The sequence below is a fragment of the Spodoptera frugiperda genome, chromosome 24 (genome assembly GCF_023101765.2).
Source record: "Spodoptera frugiperda isolate SF20-4 chromosome 24, AGI-APGP_CSIRO_Sfru_2.0, whole genome shotgun sequence".
Classification (NCBI taxonomy): Eukaryota; Metazoa; Arthropoda; class Insecta; order Lepidoptera; family Noctuidae; genus Spodoptera; species Spodoptera frugiperda.
Window position 1 is genome coordinate 2,260,592 of NC_064235.1, and position 20,580 is coordinate 2,281,171.

A 20,580-nucleotide genomic window follows, 5' to 3' on the forward strand; every position below is an offset into this window, starting at 1 on the left:
TTTTTTCAATGATCAGTATTACTTAACTACTAATAATTTTTAACTTACACAATGTGAGTAAATATAAGTTACATTTTAAATAAGTATTGTAAAGCCGGCAATGCACCTGTGACTCCTCTAGTGTTGCGGGTGTCCATGGGCGGCACTGATCGCTTACCATCAAGTGACTCGTTTGGTCGTTTGCCACCTATTCCATAAAAAAAATCACCCTTTCGCGAAAAAAGGTATAGTATTGTCATCATATTTAATACCGTTTCCCCTCATAAAACGGAAAAAAGTATTGACGATGTTCCTAATTGGGATCGAAAAAAGGTAGTGGCATTCATGAACGTAGAAAGCTAGATGGCGTAAAAAGTCCGACGCTTTTTAAGAAAAAAGCCTTGAGTTCAAATACTAACTGGTATTAATAAAAACTTTTAAATGACAGCACTGATAAAGTGACAACTGACAACTGACTGACAGAAATTGACAGAAGTTTGGTAACACACGTCATTGTTTTAATCGAACGGGTCACAAACTGAAAGAAACAAAACTTATTAGATATTTAAAATTATTCGACAACTCCTCAAGTAGCAGGTTAATTAATTATTTATTAGTTTAGAGCTCATTACACTGTCATTATTGCATTGACTCATCATTAATTGAACAATTTCTGCGGTACATGGTGCATCCTGTTGTGTGGGTGGTAAAATTATCGTGTTTTTGTGCAATTCCCAAGGTTTTGCTGACACTATGGATCCTCTGATGGAAGAAGAGATATTCGCGGAGGAGCAGACCAGCACCAGCCTGTTCAGCCCCGTCACCAACGGTAAATAAAGTTGTTCATTTGTTTACAAGATTTGCAACAAAATGTAGATTTTCCTCACTTTAAAAATGTTTGACAACTATTTTAACTGAGTTTATAACAGCTATAACTTTCTAGAACACGAAACTGCGGAAGGAAACATAGCTTATCTGTAATAAGATCCTGTATTTTGCTTTTCATAGTTTGTCCAGTGTCCCACTTAAATTATCTGTTCCACCACCTACAACACAATATTGTGTAGAATACTCAGCTCTCAGTAACTATAGTTAACAGTTAGCTCAGAATCAGAGGCTTACATCAATAAATAGACAATTAATATTATCCTGTCTATTGTACCAAAATTGTTAGTATTTAATGTTATCTCTCAGTATTGGATGTGGCACCAAGCATCCTCAACATGCGATAATGATATTCTAGAGTAACAATGAATACATAGTTACTGTGATTAACTTTTCTTAATCACCTTACAATATTTGTTGGGTTTTATGTGACTCATTTTGGGATCAGAGATTCATGCATTTATATTGAGATCAGAGTATTTTATTTACAAATAAAATAAATGATAACCATCACTTTAAGGCACTTGTCCCACCGGCAACGATTAACGAGTAACGAGTAGAGCTAGAACTAGAAAAGAGTTAGCGAGACGCGGGGAACGAGTGCATAGTTCCGATATTTGTGTAGCTCGGCTATAAGCGAGTGTGCGAGTGAGGCGGCCGATTACTCGCAATGAAAAATTACTACCTACTGGTTGTTCTCTGGCGTAAGTTCTAATCGCTTGGCGAGTGTCGCCGAGCGAGTGTTATCTTTCATAGGTCTTGTCGCTCAGCGACAAACTACTGAAGCGAGCACTCGCCGGCAGTGTGAACAGTCAGCGATCAACTGTTTGTACATGCATCTCTTTTGTTTACACAGAAACTATATCCATTGTACGTTTCTTGAGCGAGAAAATAGCCGATAGTTAGTCGTTTTCTCACCGTTGGTGGGACAACTGCCTAAATAGGACTAGCTATGACAGTCAATGATGATATACAACTATCTGATGCTTTCCCCCAGCATTCCAGTTCCTGGCAGCCCACGGGTGGTTTGTCCTGGGCGGCATCGCCGTGGCTGCGTACATCTACCACAAGCTGCGGCCGACGCTCGACAGATGGCGCCAGCAGCGAGAGGACGCTGAGTACCACAAGAGTGAGTGCACTGCTTTATTGTAGGGTCCTGTGTCTTGTGTCGCGCAGCAACAGCGCGTTCTAGATCACTGTCGAGCTCTCTGTCACTATTGTATGCTACTAAAATGCAATATCTTGTAACCTGATGGATATGTTACAATAATATAATCCTTATGGATATGCAATTTCGGATATGGATCAGACTTCAGGAATTTAAAGTAACATACAAATAAATAATCAAACGGTTTTATTTATAAATAGGTTTTCATTTCAGGTACATCAATCTATAAGTAACTTTTCATAACTTGTTTCATGCCTCATTTAGACTCCGCTGCTATTTGAAATTATCCCATTTATTTCAGTTTCGGGTACGGAAACCTGATATTTTTTTAGGAAATCCTAGTTTCGGTCACGGATGTGTCTTTAACATCCTTAAATATAATCTCCACAAAAATTCAAATAAATTATAATATATCTTTTAATGCCTGTAACTAAGAAATAAATTTTCCTTTAACGACTAATAAAGGTTTTATTGAAATATCAGAACTACATGGGATAAGAACTTATCCGACAAAGCATTGTTAACTTGTGTTAAAATTTAATCCAATTTGTTGTTTTTACACTAAAAATTATGAATAAAATAATGTTTAGAATAGACATCAGGCATTACTTTGTTACGGAAATCCTTCCTACAATACAAGATTTACAATACATTCGATCTTTTTAATAATAATATTAACATTTCGTTGTTTGCATCTTTGTTAATAAATAACTTGTGTAATTGCTGTCGACAGACCCGGACATATACATTACATGGCCCGCATGGAGGCGGTGCAGCGCGCGCGGGAGGCGCAGCAACAGAGGCTGCTCGCCGACTCACAGAGGGCGCTCGAACTGCAGAAGGAGGTGCGGTACTAGTTACTATAGCGTCATACGTTGTGGTTAACAAATAGCCACGTTAAGCATTAACTGAAATTTATCATGGTTTACTCGCGTACATTAATGGAGAAAAGTTCTACTCGTTTTAAAGTACATAGAGGGATTCTTCATGATGAGCAGCGTGCACAGACGCGGCGATGTCGCGCAGCCTACTTGAGTAGTTACTTTTCTCCATTAATGTATGTGAGTAAACCGTGATATTTACATAGTTACTTTAGTTTCACAGTAAGAATGTTATTGAACTGATACACCTAGTTTTGTCGGTTAATATTGAAGAGCATTACTTACAGGAGTGGGAACATTCCTTCACACATCTTCCTGTGTGATACGTAATATGTATATTATATTGTTTGTCTGTATGTACAGCGCGAGGAACGCAAGCGCGCGGAGTTGGCGGAGCGGCTGGAGAAGTATGGCACTGCCGCCGGGGGACACAGGCTCGGGGAGAGGAAGGATGAGAACGGTATGTATTAAATAATCATTTATTAGTTTGTTATAATAATCTAGTTGACCTGGTCAATAAGATACAAAGGTGCACATGACTGTAGCACGGGGTCTCGGGTCCGATTCCCGGGGCGGGAAAGGTATTACTTGAGCTTTTTTCGAACTTTCGAAAAATTTCTCAGTGGTAGAACGAAATTGAAATTGTGTCCAGTATATGGCAATAGACTCACCCCCTATTACATGGACTTATAACACAAATGGTGAAAAGTGGGTGTACATTGTACAGTGGCATTACATGCCGTAACGTGCACCTCTGCCTACCCCTTCGGGGATAAAAGGCGTGACGTTATAATAAAAAATATAAATATTTGTGTCTCTACGATCTAATGACGCAGGAGAATATACTTGGTATACTTGTAGTAATAAAATTTATTGTATGTTTGTATTCGCAGACTACTTGCCACTGAGCGGGGGAGCGTCCACGTCGTCGTACCGTCCCCCCAAGAAGTCCAAGTGTGGTGGGGGGGGCTGCGGACGATAACTGGGGGGAGTGGGGGACACTGCAATATGTAGGACTATACACATGATGCCATGCTGTTGTTGAATCTAATAAATTAATAAATAAATTAATATCTGCGAGTGTCGCGTGTATCGTGTACTCTGTACTTATGTTCTAATTTTATGTTTTATAAATATATGTATGTTGGGAGGTATCTGCTTGTTTTATTTCTACACCCCAGTGGAGTGTCATCTGCCCGTTTCCACTCACCTCTTTAAATACTGTTTATTTTTATCAAACAAATCATCGCTACAAGTATAGTCTCCCTCGGTCAGGATGTGATTGGTGGCCTGTTTTATAGAAAGAAAAATAATTTGTTCAGCACCAGGCATGATGCACCAAAAATATAACACAAGCAAAAGTAACAATAGCCACAATAAAATTCACTCTAGTTAGATCAATACAATTAAAGCATTTTAGGACGTTAAACAAAATGAATGGCGATTTTTGACATTACTTTTACTATTATACTCTATTGGAGACGAACTAGAAGGTTTGTAATCAAATCTGTTTATTATTACTCTGAAATGAACTATAATAGCTATACTTTAATATATAAAGCTGAAGAGTTAGTATATTTTTGAATGCGCTAATTTCCAAAACGACTGGTCTGATTTCAATCATTATTTTTGTGTTCATAATCATGAGGACATACATGAGCCGTATGCGTCCAAAGCTGAACATTAGAAAGCCCTACTGCCCCACTCGGCCGTTGGTTCGGTCTCGCAAAGAAACTCCGAGCATAGATAGCTCTTTCCTTTTTCACGTTTGATAGGTCGACGTTTGGCCGCTATCTCGCCAGATGGTAAGTGATGGTGGCCTACGATGGAGCACGTCTGCGCGCATCAACATTGATGAGCTATTTGGCACGCCATTAAATGTGTTTTGCCTTTCAAGCTGGTATTTAGCCGAGCCGTCCCAAATGTGAGAACAGTACTCCATACATGACCGAACCTGCGCTTGGTACAGGCTCAGCAGTTAGTTTCGGTGTAAGTACCGTCTTACCTTCGAGAGGATACCCAATCCTACCAGCCAGATGCGCCTTCGACTCTATATAAGGCACTTATGGACGACAAACTGTACAAAACGAAGTAAAGGGGTTAGACCAAGGTCGGTTTATTCATTCCTTCTTAAAAACTATATTCTAGAGGCTAGTAGATCAGTATAATTAAGGTATGGTATGACGGAGTTTCTCTCCAAAGATTGAAGATCAGTTTATTAATTTATCCGTAAGTGAATATAGTATGTTCAATAACCGGAGTCAATTAAAACGTACAAGATAAATAAAACTCGCAGATATCTTAGAAAATTATCTTTTTATTCTGTTTCAGTTTGGTATCATCCGCGCACGCGCGCCCCACACACACGCACTATATACACACACACACACACACAGCTCGGTACAAAGTCAACAGATACAAAACGACATCAATTCGCTGTTCTTACAAAATTGTCATACTTACAGTATCCACTAGTCACTACTTACTGCTAACTTAACTAATATATTCACACTGGCAACACCACCACAGACACGCGATGATGGCAACACTGTACAGGAGTCTGTGGTCGGTGGTGTTGCCAGCAATAAATAAACAAAGATCTATGGACACAATGTACAGTCGCTAGAGACACCTTGTGCGTTACATACAGACAGAATTACTTCACTATACATATATATGTTACTAGCTTGTAGTTTGATCGCACACACACAGGGCCGAGTGTTGCCAGCGCACATCATAGCTGTGACGTCACAGTACTGTATCAAAACGTCGCTCTTACAGAACTGGCCAACAAACAACAAGACGTTTGTAACACAATACCTGGTCACACCGAAACTGAACTATTATCCTTAAGTACATCAACATTTGGGCTGGCAACACTGTAACACTAGAGTATGATAGACGCGGGGTGTGACGATCACACGCTATCACATCACAGTGGCTCCTCGCGACTTGTTGTTATACAATTATGATAGATATATTGTCTACAGGTACAATCACGCGGAGTGTGGACACTCCTGCTTACACCACTTTGTGTTACACTACTTGATAAGTATCAGTGAGCTATTTGAACGCCATCTATATTCATATTAGACATTGAATCGGTTTAATAATATTATAAATGTGAAAGTTTATTTGTTTCGATGTTTGTCCGTCAAATACGCTGAAATTTATAGATTATTTTATTGTATCAAATGAAATCAATTACACCATTCATCTTGACAAAGTCTTAAATTAATTTTTCATTGATTTACAAACAAACAGTATGTAAATAAATCGAACTCATTATACACTTCTAAAAGGGGACTTAAATACAATTTTAACACAATTTAGTTTGGAGCTCATCTCACAACATATTCATTTATTTATTATTAGCCGCCACGCTAGAATTATCTCTAGTGACGTGTTGTAGCTACAAACAAACAAATTCGCACACAATTACTAGATCAAAATACAAATCTGTTTCGTGCGGGAATAAAACCCATTTGTAGACCCGTTGTGTAGTAGCAACATTTTATTTCTAGTCATTTTTCATTCACGATACATTGTATAATGTGGAATATTCTGGCGTTCAATACAATTATAATATTATACAATAACACAACCTATGCTTACACTTAGTTCGCGTGTAGTCGCCTCCATACCGACTACAGTACAATGATACAAAGTAATGATTTGTTCTAAACATTCATTGTTTACATTATAATATCGCTCACCTAGTCATATATTGGCACATCTGCAAAATGCGAAATTGACTTTATATGCTTTACTTGTTTAAAAGTACATATTAATCTATTTATTTCCATATTCATCGAGAGAGGTCGAAAGTGTCATTATACCATTATTGTAGTTTCCCCCCTCACGCACGTAAAACAACGGTTCATTAGTCAGTAAAGTAAAAACTAAACAAGTCAGGTAAACTATGGAAACCGTAAATGTGCCAATATATTGCTAGGTGTGCGAATATATTTGTATCAACAGTTGTGTATGGGTCATAGATTAATGAGGACATATAAACTCAGGAATATAATCCACTGCGGCAACATTTTAGCTCGAAAAATATTATACTTACTACTACTTATAATTATTAAATATTTACAATGTTTCACTAGTCAGTCAGTCAGTCGGTCGGTACAAAAATGATATTATTACATAACATTACTGGCAGTACTGCGGGGGCACGTTAGTGTAGCGAGCTATACTCACACTTATAGCTATATGATATAAAGGTGATATTTGTGTGTACAGACAATGTTTGGAAGGACCTTATAAGGAACTCAGTTATAAGGTACCAAGTATAGCTCGTGTGTACAACATCGCGCTCTGTTCCGCATGTAATAAGGTGGAGTTTCGTGTAACAAGTGCTTGGAACTAAGGCGATGTCAGTCTGTCCGTCAGTACCACTCGCTCGCTACACTAGCGCCCCCCGGCGTCTGTAGTCCTAGTCCATAATAAGCTCCTGGTTCACTTACAGTAGGTTGAGCTTGCAGTACAGTGTACAGTCCACGGTATCACATCACAGGTCCGGCCGCGGGTGCAGGGCGCCCCGGGCGCGGCGCCGGGCTCAGTCGTGCAGCAGGCCGCGCGCCTTGGCCGTCAGCTTGCGCACGCGCCCCCGCGACGAGATGGACAGCGCCCCCGGGGGCGCCGCGCTCCCCCCGCTGCCCGCGCCCCCGGAGCCGCCCGCCACGCCGGGGCCCGAGCCCTGCGACCCACTGGAGCCCTCGCCGGCGCCGTTATCTGTATAATATAGAAAAAAATCGTAAATGAGCTAAATCAACACAAATATTCAACTTGTAGGCGCTGAGTGATGTATATCATACTATACAATTGTCGTCTGAGATCGATCCAGATTCAATCACTGATTAGTCGAGTAATGATCCACCACTGTGGGACCAAATACTAGATTATTTACTATCCATTAACCGTGTTTTCAAGGCGGACGATATTAGAAGAATACGCTTTATGATATAACTAGCTTTCCGCCCGCGGCTTCGCCCACGTGTAATTCGGTTATATATAGCGTTTTTTAATGATCTCGACAGGGCTTTTTCTTCCACCTTCCGGTAGAGTATACTTTCAAGTTGGTCCCGTTGTTACCTAGTCAGGATCTGATGATGGTATTCCAGGGAAATCAAGGGCAAACCTCAAATTTACAGGCAATTACGTTTTTGACAATTTCATAGATCTGTTTAAGTATTTGCGTCTGATAGTCATCATCCCATGTGAATGAGCTGATGAAATTTATAGAACATATTTTACGATATATTTGGTAGAACAATGTCTTCTACAGTATGCGGACAACCTAGGTAAGTTACCGGGACTCTGCCGGCTGCGACTTGAAGTAGGCACAGAATGATCTTTAACGAGTAATATCTTGTGTCCCACAATGGTAGTGAAAGTCTCTTACTATATATAATTATACTCGATTATTACAGGCGTAGTGCGAACAATGTAATAAGAGTTGGACACCTCCCCCACACGCTGAGTGGAGAATAAGTGTTATGCGATGACCCCCTTCCCCTAAAACAAGTGGAGTGCTACAGAGTACTGACCGTGTCCGTTGGTATATGTGTGCGCGGGCGCGGTGTGGTAGTAGGCGGGGTGTCGGCCTGCGTGCGCGCGGCGCCGGTCCGCCAGCGTGGCGCGCGCCGCCCCCCTCCCCCCGCCGCCCGCGCGCTTCGAGATGGCGGCGGCCGCGTCGTCCGAGCTGTCCTCGTTGTACCGCGCCGTGCCTCTCGCGCGCCGCGTTCCGACGTGCCACGCTTGTAGCGGCGCCCCGGACGAGGACGAGCCGGAGCGGCGCCGCTTGCGGCCGCGCCGCGCCCGGCCGGACGACACCGAGCTGCCCGACCCGGAGCCCGACCACGAGGACGCCGCGCCCTCCTCCTCGTCCTCCTCTTCCACTTCCTCGTCTGTACACATATACAACGTCAACATCAAATCGTTTATTTCGGATTATAAATCAGATCGAAAAATTAAATCGTATTTCCCGTCAAAAATGACTATAATAGTCGAGCTATTTACAAACATAGAACTGTCATAAGTCATTTTTATCAAATCTCTCAGTCACACTATGCCATTTGTGCGAGATAGTTTTTCACATTTTTTTAACGTGACATTTTTAATTCGTAATAGGCTCCAACTATAATATAAACCTTATAAACATGTCCAAACACGCGTCTAACAATAGTTTCGAACTATAGAAAGGTTGATGTCAACGTTTACCCAAGACTTAATTTATATAGAAGAGCAATCACTGGCAACTTCCATCTCCTGAACATATCGCTAAATATCCACAAAAAATACCGGTATTAGCAATAAAACGTATATCGAAAAGAACAAAGCGAGCCACATACCGGACAGGCGGGCGCGACTAGTGGAGGGCCCCGGCTCCGCGCTCGCGCTGCTACTCTTGCTCTTCTTGCCCACGCCCTTACCTGCAACACACAGACGGACATTACTACACTACAATATATATGCTGGACTGGCTCGACCGGAGTGATACCACGGCCGAGCAGTACACCGACGTGAAACAACGCGTATTGTGTGAGTGAGGCTACTGTCCGAGCCCCCCCCCTTGTACCCAATTTCCAATTCCCCAACAACCCTTAAATTCCAAACCCCAAAAGGCCTACAACGCACTTGTAACGCAAACGTCAAAACGGCTAAAGGGGGCCATCTATAAATTACGTCACACGAATTTCATGATTTTTGACCTCTCCCTCGTCCTTATCACAATTGGTCACATTTGTGAAACCACCCCCTCTCTAGTGTGACGACACATTATATAATTTTACATCAGAAATATAAAATAGCATTTCCGAAATTTGTTTAATATCATTTTTTTTAGTAACATTAACATAACATGAAATTAGTTTTTTGAATAACAGTTCCAAGTTCTTTTTTTTAACAGGGATAGTAATAATTGAAACGTGACGTCACAATTTATGACCCCCCCACCCCCTCGTCACAGCAAGTCACCTTCGTCAACCCCCTCCCTCCCCCTTAACGTGTGACGTAATTAACGGATGGCTTCAAGGGACTTTGTAGTTTGCAACAGGGGTAGATTATAGCCTGGCAAACACGTAGGGCACTATCCTAGATATCCCCCCATACTCGCACTATCAAGCGCTTCGCTTCAAGACTTCGGTTGTGCAATTTAACTGCTAGGGAGTGGCCAACTCCGGACAGCCGGCGACTGTGTTTCCGGCTCCGTACAACCTACTCTTGTCTTCAAAGCCCGAGTGAATAGGTTGCAACTTACAGACAGACGTGCTACCATTGTAGGCCGCATCATTGCTGATACCATCAGGCGAGATAGCGGCCCAACGTCGAACCCATTAAAGCGTAAAAAAAGTGAGCGGGCGGCGCTGCGGGCAGAAGCAAGTAGAGTATTTAGGAAACTCGAGTAAAGTTCTCTAAGTAAAGCAGTATCCTGCGACCAGGCGAGGTGATCGTGTACTGGCGGGCTTTCTGCCCAAATGTTGTTCGTTGGGCTTCTATCCGTGTTCCATTCGCATGTACGTCACATGTGCGAATTTTAGGATATTTATGACGTCATCTGTTGAATGCTGGTCATAGTCTATGTGCGACATCTGTCACTTGTCAATGTGACGCCACAAGTACATACTCATTTTACTCTCCGATAAATGTGTAGCGGCGCGTCGCTGTCCGAATTTAGTTTAGTCGTCGGACTTTTTTTTTTTTTTGCTGTCTAGCATGCACCCGAATTTTTCGGGAGGTCGCCGCCAGCGTCTCCGACTCCGAGTCCGACGAGCTGCCGGAACTGGCCGAACTGGCCGAACTGGCGGAACTGGCCGACGACTCCGCCGCCGAGTGACCGTTCAGTAGCTCTTCTACAACACGAGCGCAGTACAATTTTATTGTAACTTTCGTGAGACATACTAAATTAATTATTTACTGGTGTTATCGGCTAATGGGGGAATATGGTCAAACGCAACTCAATTTTAAGACGCTCTCAAATGTAGCGGGCGGCGCCACGTATCAGTAGCTTTATAAAGTGACAGATGATAGCACGATATTTAACGCGCGCGTACAACTTAAAATTGAGTAGCGTTTGAGTATTCGGAGTTACTCACGCATTATTTGACGAAGAACTCGACTAGTTTCAAGCCGTGCTAGAGGCTGGCATATTCATGGGCACTGGCCATTCCGCGCAAACTAGTTGAGTTCTCCGTCAAACAGTAATTAATCAGCAAGTAGTTGTGACACGGATAGAAATTGAATGTAAACAATGAATCTATAGTAATATCATATTATAAAGCTGAAGAGTTTGTTTGTCTGATTGTAATGTTTGTGACGAACGCGCTAATCTCGGAATTACTGGTCCGATGCTGAATAATTCTTTTTGAGCAGCCTTCCGCGCAAATAGTGCATTTATCGAGGTCAGGCTATAGGTATAAAACATCACGCTATGACCAATAAGAGCGAGCAGTAGGTGTGCGCGGAAGTAACAGTTGTTACATATTGTTATATATGTAGTAAGCTGGTACTGACCTTCCTGGTCGCTGGAGGGGGGCGCGGTCCGCGCGGTGCGTGCGGGGCGCGCGGTGCGGGGGGCGCGGGCGGAGCGCTGTGGGCGGCGCGTACTCGCCCCGGCGCGCGCCCCCGGGCCCTGCCGCGCCCACAGCGCCTCGAACAGCGCGGACAGTCGCACCGTCATGGAGTATATCTGTAGGGGGGGGGGGGATGTTATATTATTATTGCTACTTCTAATGGCGGCCGGCGACTGATGTTCGAGACCGAGTCGCTCGCAGTGGATAATTTACACGATGCTTGAGAGATTTATATCACGAAGTATTTAGTGAAGGGTATGGGGTGAGCAGTGACAACACTTACAAGTGTTTTTTTTATTTTTTGTCAACTTGTTATGTAGTGTTGGATTATAATGTCAGCTGGTTACACGAACATGTCGAAAAGGGGCAAATGGCCTTGTTTACATATGTTTGGATATGTACTGCTGAATTCAACAATGAAACTGAAGCTGATGTACTCAATACTTCATGACACAAGTCTCACAAGTATTGTACAAGTATATTATAGTGTGGCTGTACACTAGCGACTGACCCGGCTGCGCTTGTTGGTGTTGTAGAGGCGGCTGTTGGAGAAGACGAGGCGCACGTCGGCCGCGAACTGGTCGGCGCCGCCGTACGCGCCGGCCAGCAGGCGCGCGCGCACCGTGCCCAGGTCCATGGGCGCCGCCACCACGCGCGCGTAGTCCGGCGCCGCGCCCGGCAGCACCGGCGACCGGAACGGCTCCGCGTCCGCAGACGCCAGCAGCTCGGCCAGCACGCGCCCGCACGCGTCGCGCCACCCGCCCGTACCGCCCGGACCGCCCGCACCGCCCGCCAGCGGCTCGTCGTCCGAGCTGCGGTAGCCGGCCGCCAGCTCGTGGTACTTGGCCAGCACGTCCACGTCGCGCCAGTGCGCGATGATGTGCAGTAACAGGTCGCTGACGAGGCGCGCCTGGCGCACGATGGCGGAGTGCGGCTGGTTGAAGCGCTCGGCGTTGGAGGCCAGGCAGCGCGCGTCCCACTGCGCGGCCGCGGCGCGCCGGTAGAACAGGTGCTCGAAGCGCGCGCGGATGGTGGCCAGGTCCACGGGGTACGGCACCACGCGCGCGTACAGCGGGTAGCGCGCCAGGTCCACGGGCGCCGCGAACGGCTCGGCCGCCGCCAGCGACATGACGGCGCCCACGTGCTGGGCCGCGGCCCTGCATGCTGCAGCCCGGTCCCCCCGCGGGGGCCACTCGTCGGGCGCGGCGCGGTACAGCGCGGCCTCCAGCTCGTGCGGCAGCACGGCCACGGCGCCGCCCGCCACGCCCGGCAGCCGCTCCGGGTCCAGCGGCTCCAGGTCCCACGGGGACAGACGCTCCACCTGCACAGTACAATGTATTCTTGGACCTCTCGGAAGCTTTCGACTCGAGGCTATATCCCAATACTATACTACATTCTTATCAAAACTAATTGGAAAACATACAAGATCAGATACTCGAGAAATATTTAAAAAATGGTAGGATGTGATACAATAAACGATCCAACTACACAGTAACTGACATACTATGAGTGCTGCAGTATGGAGTACCTCAGGGCCGCAGTCTGGGCCCTATATCACTACATAGTATAAAACAAAGTCGCTTTCTTTGTGCCTATGTCCCTTTGTACGCTTAAATCTTTAAAACTACGCAACGGATTTTGATGCGGTTTTTTTTAATAAATAGAGTGATTCAAGAGGAAGGTACAAAATGTTAACCCACTCATATTTAGGGCCATCCATAAATTACGTCATAGAGGGAGGGGATTGACAAAGTGTGACATTATTTGACGAGTTGGGGAAAGTGAGGGATCTTACCTTACTTTTGTGACGTCACATTTCTTAGGGAACTTTACTCGCTGTTCCCTAAAATGGTATAAAACAAAGTCGCTATCTCTGTCCCTATGTCCCTTTGTATGCTTAAATCTTTAAAACTACGCAACGGATTTTGATGCGGTTTTTTCAATAGATAGAGTAATTCAAGAGGGACGTTTACACATATACATTTTTAGGGATGAGCATTAAAAAAATTAAGGTTAGGGGTGGAGGGTTAATCTAACGTCTCTCCACATATCAGCAAGGGGGAGAGGGGGTCAAAAAGTTGTAAAAAAAAACCTGACGTGATTAATGGATGGCCTATAATAAATAAATCAAAACTACTAAATCGATTTTAATCAATTTTCAGTGAGTGACATAAACTGTATCATACGTTATACCCGTGCAAAGTCAGAGCAAGCTGCTATGTTTTTATATATAACGGTCACAGTTTTTCTGTCGTGTACTTGGTATCAACATTGTACCACGAAGCCAAAGACGAGTCGCTAGTGTTAGTATAAGTATGCTAGTGTAGAATGTAGCTCACCTCCCCGTTGTCCCAGCGCACGCGCAGCGAGAGGAACTGCTCGGCGGCGGCGGCGGCCCAGGCGGCGGCGGCGGGCGGCGGCAGGGCCGCGGCGCCGGCCGAGTCGGGGGCGCAGCACCCGCCGCGCTCTCCAGCACGGTGCCGGCCCACCAGCAGTCGTCGATCATGCAGCGGAAGCGGTCGCCGGGCCCCCAGCGGCGCGCCGCGGCCGCGTCGTACTGCTGGCGCAGCACGAGGAAGTCGATGACGTCGGGCATGTCGTGGTAGCGCACGGTGAGCCCGGGCCGCGGCGGCGCCAGCGCGCGCGCCAGGCGCAGGCAGGCCAGGCGCGGCGGCCGGATCACGTACTTGATGCCCACCACCTTGACCAGCTCGCACGCGTACAGCTCCGCGCCCTCCCACGGCTTGTCGCGCGCCGCCACGCGGTACACGTCCTTCTCCGACACCGCCTCGAAGTAGCGCTGGTGGCCCTGCTCGCATACAGTCATACATACAGTCAGACAGAGTCACTACACTACACTATATACATAGTAGAAACAATGTAACACCCACCAGGCGGAAGTAGAGGCACTCGTCCCCCATCTGCGGGTGGTAGGGCGCCTTGCGCGGCATGACGGCGGTGATCCAGTCGCCGGGCCGGTACGCGTCCGGCAGGTCGTCGGGCGGCGCCGGCGCGGGCCCCGCGGCGCCCGGCTCCGAGCTGGCGGCGGCGGCCGGCGCTCCGCGGGCGGCGCGCTTGGTCACCGAGGGGCTGTAACTGCAGGCCGTGGGGTGAGGCCCGGGCCGCCGGACGCGGGGGCCGCGGCCGGGGCCCGGCGCGGGGGGGCTACGTACCGGTTGGTGGGCAGGGGCCGCCGCCGCGCGCGCGCCGGGGGCGCCAGCGCCGCGCCCGCCTCCCAGTCCGAGTACTGCGACGACGACGACGAGCTGCAACACAACGACCATCACTGTTCACTACTACACTACTCGCTGCGTCATACTCCGCCCGCTAATATAATATAATACATATATATATACGCGGCCACACATCGCTCGACACCCACCTGTCGCTCTTGCTCCCCGAGTTGTGCGAGCTGCGACAAACGTCAACGAGTTAGTAACATACAGCACTACACAATGTATACCCGGGGCACCGGAGGAGTAAGGCGGCGCTAGTCACCTGGAGTCGGAGTCGGTGAGGTCGAGGCTGGAGTGCTGCGTGTCGGCGTCGGAGCGCTGCGAGCGCTGGGAGCGCGCGGCGCGGGGGGCGCGGGGGGCGCGCTGCACCCACTCGTCCGACGTGTCGCTGCACGACGCCGCCGACTCGGGCTCGGGCGGGTCGGGGGCGCGCGGCACCGTGCGCGGGGAGCGGGGCGCGGCCCGGGGGCGCCGCCCCGCGCGCCGCCGGGGGCCCGCGCCCTCGGGGGCCGTGCTGATCATGAGCGGCCGGCGGCGCATCTCCCGCCGGTACCACGCCTGCAGGTAGTATAACACGTCACACACAACCACTCGTGGTACATCAGTATATAGAGTACAGTAGACTGTAGTTGGGTGTACCTGCTCGAGCGCGTTGAGCTCGGCGGCGGCGCGGTGCAGGCGCTCGGTGACGGCGGGCGCCAGCGGCGCCACGATGGCGCGGGGCGCCAGCGGGGGCGCCTCGCCGCGCTGCCAGGAGCCGGCCGTGTAGCGCACCCCCTCCCCCCGCCACACGCCGCGCGGGGAGCGCGCCCCCGCCAGCGCCTCGATCATGGCGTCGATGCGCGAGCGCGGCGCCTCCGCCATGGGGATGAGCTGCGCCAGCGCCAGGTGCTCGCGGCCCGGCACGAGGCGCTGGAACTCGGGCGGGTGCGGCGCGCCCTCCACGTCCACCAGGAAGGGGGGCGGCAGCAGGTGCGGCGGCGTGTCGGTCTGCTCGTCGTGCGCGCCGCCCTGCGCGTCCACCACCACGGGCCGGTAGTCGGTGTGGAAGAACAGCTCGGGCGGCAGCGCGGCGTACAGGCGGTGGCCGCGGCCCAGCCCCAGCAGCAGCAGGTGGCCGTGCGAGTCCGTGGCCGCCACGCTGGCGCCGCCGCCCCACTTGGCGTCGAAGATGGCGCCGTCGCCGTGGCCCTCGATGCGGTTGTGGAAGGCGGCCAGCGGCTCGGGCTCGCGCGCGTCCCACACGAAGAGCTGGCCGTCGTGGCCCGCCGACAGGAACACGCCGGCCAGGAACGGGTGCGCCTCCAGCACGTAGGCCTCGTCCCTGTGCCCGCGCAGCACGCGCACGGGCGCGGCCGTGCGCGCGCACCACACGCGGATGCTGTGGTCCGACACGGCGGTGAGCACGAAGGCGTCGGAGCGGTCCCAGCACACCATGGTCATCTTCAGCCGCTTGCCGTCGCCCGCCTCGCTCTGCGGCTGCAGCAGCACGTGGCGCCACTGCGTGGCGTGCAGGGTCCACAGCGCGGCGCTCCCGTCCTGCGACACGACACACGACATACAGCTACACTACACCGACACACACGACACTACACTACAGTCCGGTACTCACCTTACTGCCGGAGACGAACCGCAGCCCGCGGTGTGCCCACGCGATGCTGTCCACCGCGTCGTCGTGCACCGGAGTCTCCAGCACCTGCACACACACACAGACCGTGTCACACTCACACTACTATAGAGAGTATACATGTACGATGTATGGTGGGGTACGCACCCGCTTGGGCCCGCCGGGCTCGTGCTCGACGGTGTAGATGCGCACGTGGTGGTCGGCGCTGCCGGCGGCCAGGAAGGCGCCGCCCGCGGACCAGGCGGCGCAGATCATGTGGCACACGCCGGGCCGCATGCGCTCCACGTACTGCACGGGCTGCGACAGGAAGTGGCCGTCCGGCGAGCACGTCCAGAACGCCACGGAGCAGTCCGTGGACGTGGAGGCCAGCCAGCGCACGTCGCGGCGCGCGGGCGGCGCCCAGTGCACCGACGTGATGGTCCCCGCGTGCGCCGCCAGCACGGCGCGCGGCTCGCCCGACGCCAGGCACCAGACGCGCACCAGCCGGTCCACGGACCCGCAGGCCAGCAGCGCGCCGTCCGCCGACACGCACACGTCCGTCACCTCGGCGCCCACCCCGCGCAGCGTGGCCAGCAGGCGCCCGTCCAGCGCGCTCCACACCTTCACCAGCATGTCGTCGGCGCCCGTCATCACGTAGCGGCCCGAGCAGTCCACCACCAGGCAGTACACGGCCGACAGGTGGCCCAGCGTGCGCCGCTGCAGCTGCAGCCCCGCCAGCAGGCGCGGCGGGAACAGCGCCGCGCCCCCGCGCCCCCGGCGCCGCGGCCGCGCCCTGCCCCAGCTCGCGCGCCACCAGGCGGCGCACCAGCGTGTGGTCGATGGTGTGGGACGCGTACCTTGGCCGGGGCCGCACCAGTGTCTCGCTGAGCAGCGACAGGCGCGCGGCGATGCGGGGCGCGGCGCCGGCCGGGCCCCCGCGGCCGGGCCGGGCGCCAGGCGCGCCAGGGCCACGGCCCGCTCGCACACCGACGCCAGCCGCCGCCATGACACGTCGGCGTGTTGCGATGCCTATGTGTTACACACACATACATAATATATTGCACTATAATGGATATTTCTACATGTAGTACCTACACATATTGTGACTAAGGTTCACCTTCTGTTTTGAGTTATGTTTTATACAGAAGCAAGTCCTACTTACTACTTCCGAAACTGTCCCTCTTTGATTCACCTAATCCTTAGATAATAGTAGCTATTGAAGCCCTCCTACACAAAAACGGGATTTTAATAAATGAAAGCTAATTCAGTATCAAAGTGCGCGCATGGCGGTAGTATTGACGAATGTGCCAAATTATTTAATTGTATAATGTATGGTTTGTTGTAAATCACTATATAGATACTTTGTATAACTAGCGACATTGTTTCTGACTACTGTATTAAGTAAATAAACAAATCCCGCTGTCAAACAGATGGACAAATGGTACATGATTGTGTTTTTACACTTAGTACATTTATGTAGGTACCTGCCTGGTAGATAACTGCTGTACATGTACAGGCTATTTTTAACTATGTAATTAGTATTATGATTAATTTTGAGTTGCATTACTTAATTTTACAATGCATCAAATGTAGGGGAGGTAGGGGAGGGATGGGCAGTCGGGAGACATGGGCACCCCCCTTTTATTCTGATCCTGACATAGGTTTTTCTTTTTCTTAATTTGGTAGTTTACTTTACCGTCTGGCAAAACTGTTCATCCATAGAATATCTGTTATTTCCGTCAGTTGTCAAATACAAACACATTTGAAGATTATGCGCTCGTAAAAGTAAATATTTTGTTGTGGATTCGGATCGTAATACAGAAAAAAGTAACGAAATGTATGTGTATTTTTTATTATATATCTATTGTATACTTACTAACTAATAAATTAAACTAAAATTCACGTTTCAATACCTATACAAAAAAAAATGCCGGTAAATTGTGTTGAAAATGTGTACAGAGGGAGCAATGGGCAGTCGGATGTGAGGGAGGTTTGGGCATGCCCAATGCTCTCTTCTTTATATTGCGTACAGGAGGTCTTTTGAAAATTATAATTGCCTGCTTTAATTACACTATTTGAACTATTTTAATTACAGAAAGATGCAGTTTAAATTAAAAAAGAAAGGTTTGCGACCAGAAATTTCCAAAGATTTGATATTACGAGTCATAGAAGAGGTATCAAAAGGATCAAAAATAAAAACGACAGCTGATAGATATAAATATACGCCTTTATGGGTTATAACTAATTTAAGATAAGTCGTGATATATTTTTTGTTGTTATTACGTTTATTTTTGGAGTCTATTATAAATGTTAAGTGTTTTACAGGCCATGCCCAAGCCTCCCACCGGGTGTGCCCATATCTCCCTACCATAGGGAGCCTTGGGCACTTTTGACTTAATTTTTTAATTACCTCCTAATTAGGAGACTGATTATTATTATAAGAAAGTTCTTTATAAGATATCTAGCCAAAAGTATGGAACAATAGGAAGTGGCAATAAATGTTGATTATCTACAAAATCTCGCGTTTTATGTACATATTAAATTGTGAAAAAGTGCCCATCCCTCCCCTACCTCCCTTATACAATGAGGTTCCATACACATAATCTCCAGAATCATCCTTCCCGTTCCCGTTGATTTCATTGTGTAACATTTCTTCTATCCAATGCTTCTGAGTTTTTTTTTATTTTATGTAAAATTTTTGACAATTGTGTAATTAATTCTTTGTTGTTGGAGTTTTTACTGTTATCATAATACATAGGTCGCTCAGTATTTGGCTTACAACTGCGGTTTACTATTAAACTTGTCAGTAAACAATACTTTTATAAAGCAAGTGATATTTACTAATGTCTATCAAAAACGTCTTAATACTGCCAGTGTTTATGTTAAACTCGATAAGTTAATTAGTGTCTCGTCAAAGAATCGTTTAAAAACTAATCAGTAGTATTTCATTGTGCAACAACGCTAATGTTCGCACAGCAGTTCAAACATGGCGGCAACACACGTCACGGCCGTTCGTGCGCGCTCGGCCGCCTTCGGCGCGGCGACTGCTAATCGCGACCGGGCGCCGCTGCACTCGGCCGACAGAGCGAGACAGAACATGCCATGTAGCCACGCGTGCGTGAGGCGAAACGAGATAGAAAGCATTCTAATTACGACACTGCTCCTTCCCGATAGTACATGATATAACATTTTTTTCGCAAATTAGCCAAAAACATCAATTTTATCACATAAACACCATAAAAATATTTTTGCCGTTATTCCACCGAATTTAGACGATCAAATTGATGCATATTACAAATTGAAATATTTTGTCGTTTTTCAACAATTTAATGTATTCCAATAAGTTAATCAGGCCACAAAACGTAAATAAACAAAGTTTGGGCGCTAAACTCCGCCAAACTCACCAGTTCATCGTACGACTGGGCGTGCTCGTGTCCCTCCCAGTCCAGTCGCCGAGGCAGCACCTGCAACACGGTGCGCTCTACAAAAACTTTTCACGCAACTTTCAGCGAGTTTGACAGCCGCAGCCACGTGCGTCCGCTACCAAAACAACAATATAAGCTCAAACCCGGCACTAGGAAAAGCTTTAACTCACCTCTATAGTCTCGAGCTCTTTTAGCAAAGTCTGCAAAAAAAACACTCACAGTTAGCTCGTGAATCTTATAAAACATCTCTCTGATCACATTCCGAGCCAATTTACCTTTGCAGTCTCTTTCAGGGGTCCGCCCGATAGAAATTTCGCTATCAGAAAGTAGAGCTCTGAAATCGGGAAAGCTAACATTACACGACCTCGCAAGACAGTCACTCTTATTTTCGAACTATATTTTCTAAGAACTACGCTTACCGGGAACGACCCTGAGCTCGTCGTTGGACTCCTCCATAACCCTAGTTTATAAATCGAGGGTTAAAATATCACTTCACATTACATTCAGAGTAAAAATCCAGCAAACATTTCACTTTACATTGTTGACGAACAGATAATGCAACCTTCTGTAATAATAGCAAAATGGCGTTTTAGCTGTCAGTCAAACAGTTCATAGTGAATCTAAGTCGGTCCAACAGTCTGCATTATGGTATTATTGTGAAATTCTATACTAGATGTCGCCACTTACTTATTTTACTTTTATTTTATAATAAAATTATGATTTTATAAGATGCTATTACATGGGTACAAATATCGTATTTCTTCTCTTTTTAATTTCTGCTTATGAGTTTAAAGAAACGACTTCCTTAGCGTTGTGCTTGG

General features: G+C 47.9%; 1 protein-coding gene and 1 pseudogene across 1 annotated transcript; one reads left to right on the top strand and one right to left on the bottom strand.

The window, feature by feature from the left end:
* The first annotated feature begins 429 nt into the window (after nucleotides 1-429).
* LOC118278622 (uncharacterized) lies at nucleotides 430-4,067 on the top strand (annotated as a pseudogene).
* Nucleotides 4,068-5,210: 1,143 nt separating this feature from the next.
* On the bottom strand, nucleotides 5,211-20,373 carry LOC118278621 (bromodomain and WD repeat-containing protein 3). Its single transcript, XM_050703362.1, is given in 21 exon segments — nucleotides 5,211-7,653; nucleotides 8,469-8,828; nucleotides 9,273-9,381; nucleotides 10,642-10,772; nucleotides 11,434-11,608; nucleotides 12,004-12,813; nucleotides 13,832-13,942; nucleotides 13,945-14,301; nucleotides 14,384-14,582; nucleotides 14,666-14,758; nucleotides 14,875-14,904; nucleotides 14,991-15,286; nucleotides 15,368-16,267; nucleotides 16,341-16,424; nucleotides 16,503-17,118; nucleotides 17,120-17,256; nucleotides 17,259-17,363; nucleotides 19,739-19,798; nucleotides 19,930-19,959; nucleotides 20,035-20,093; nucleotides 20,179-20,373. Coding segments are annotated over 21 exon segments (4,875 nt in total). The 5' UTR covers nucleotides 20,216-20,373; the 3' UTR covers nucleotides 5,211-7,477.
* Between the last annotated feature and the right edge of the window lie 207 nt (nucleotides 20,374-20,580).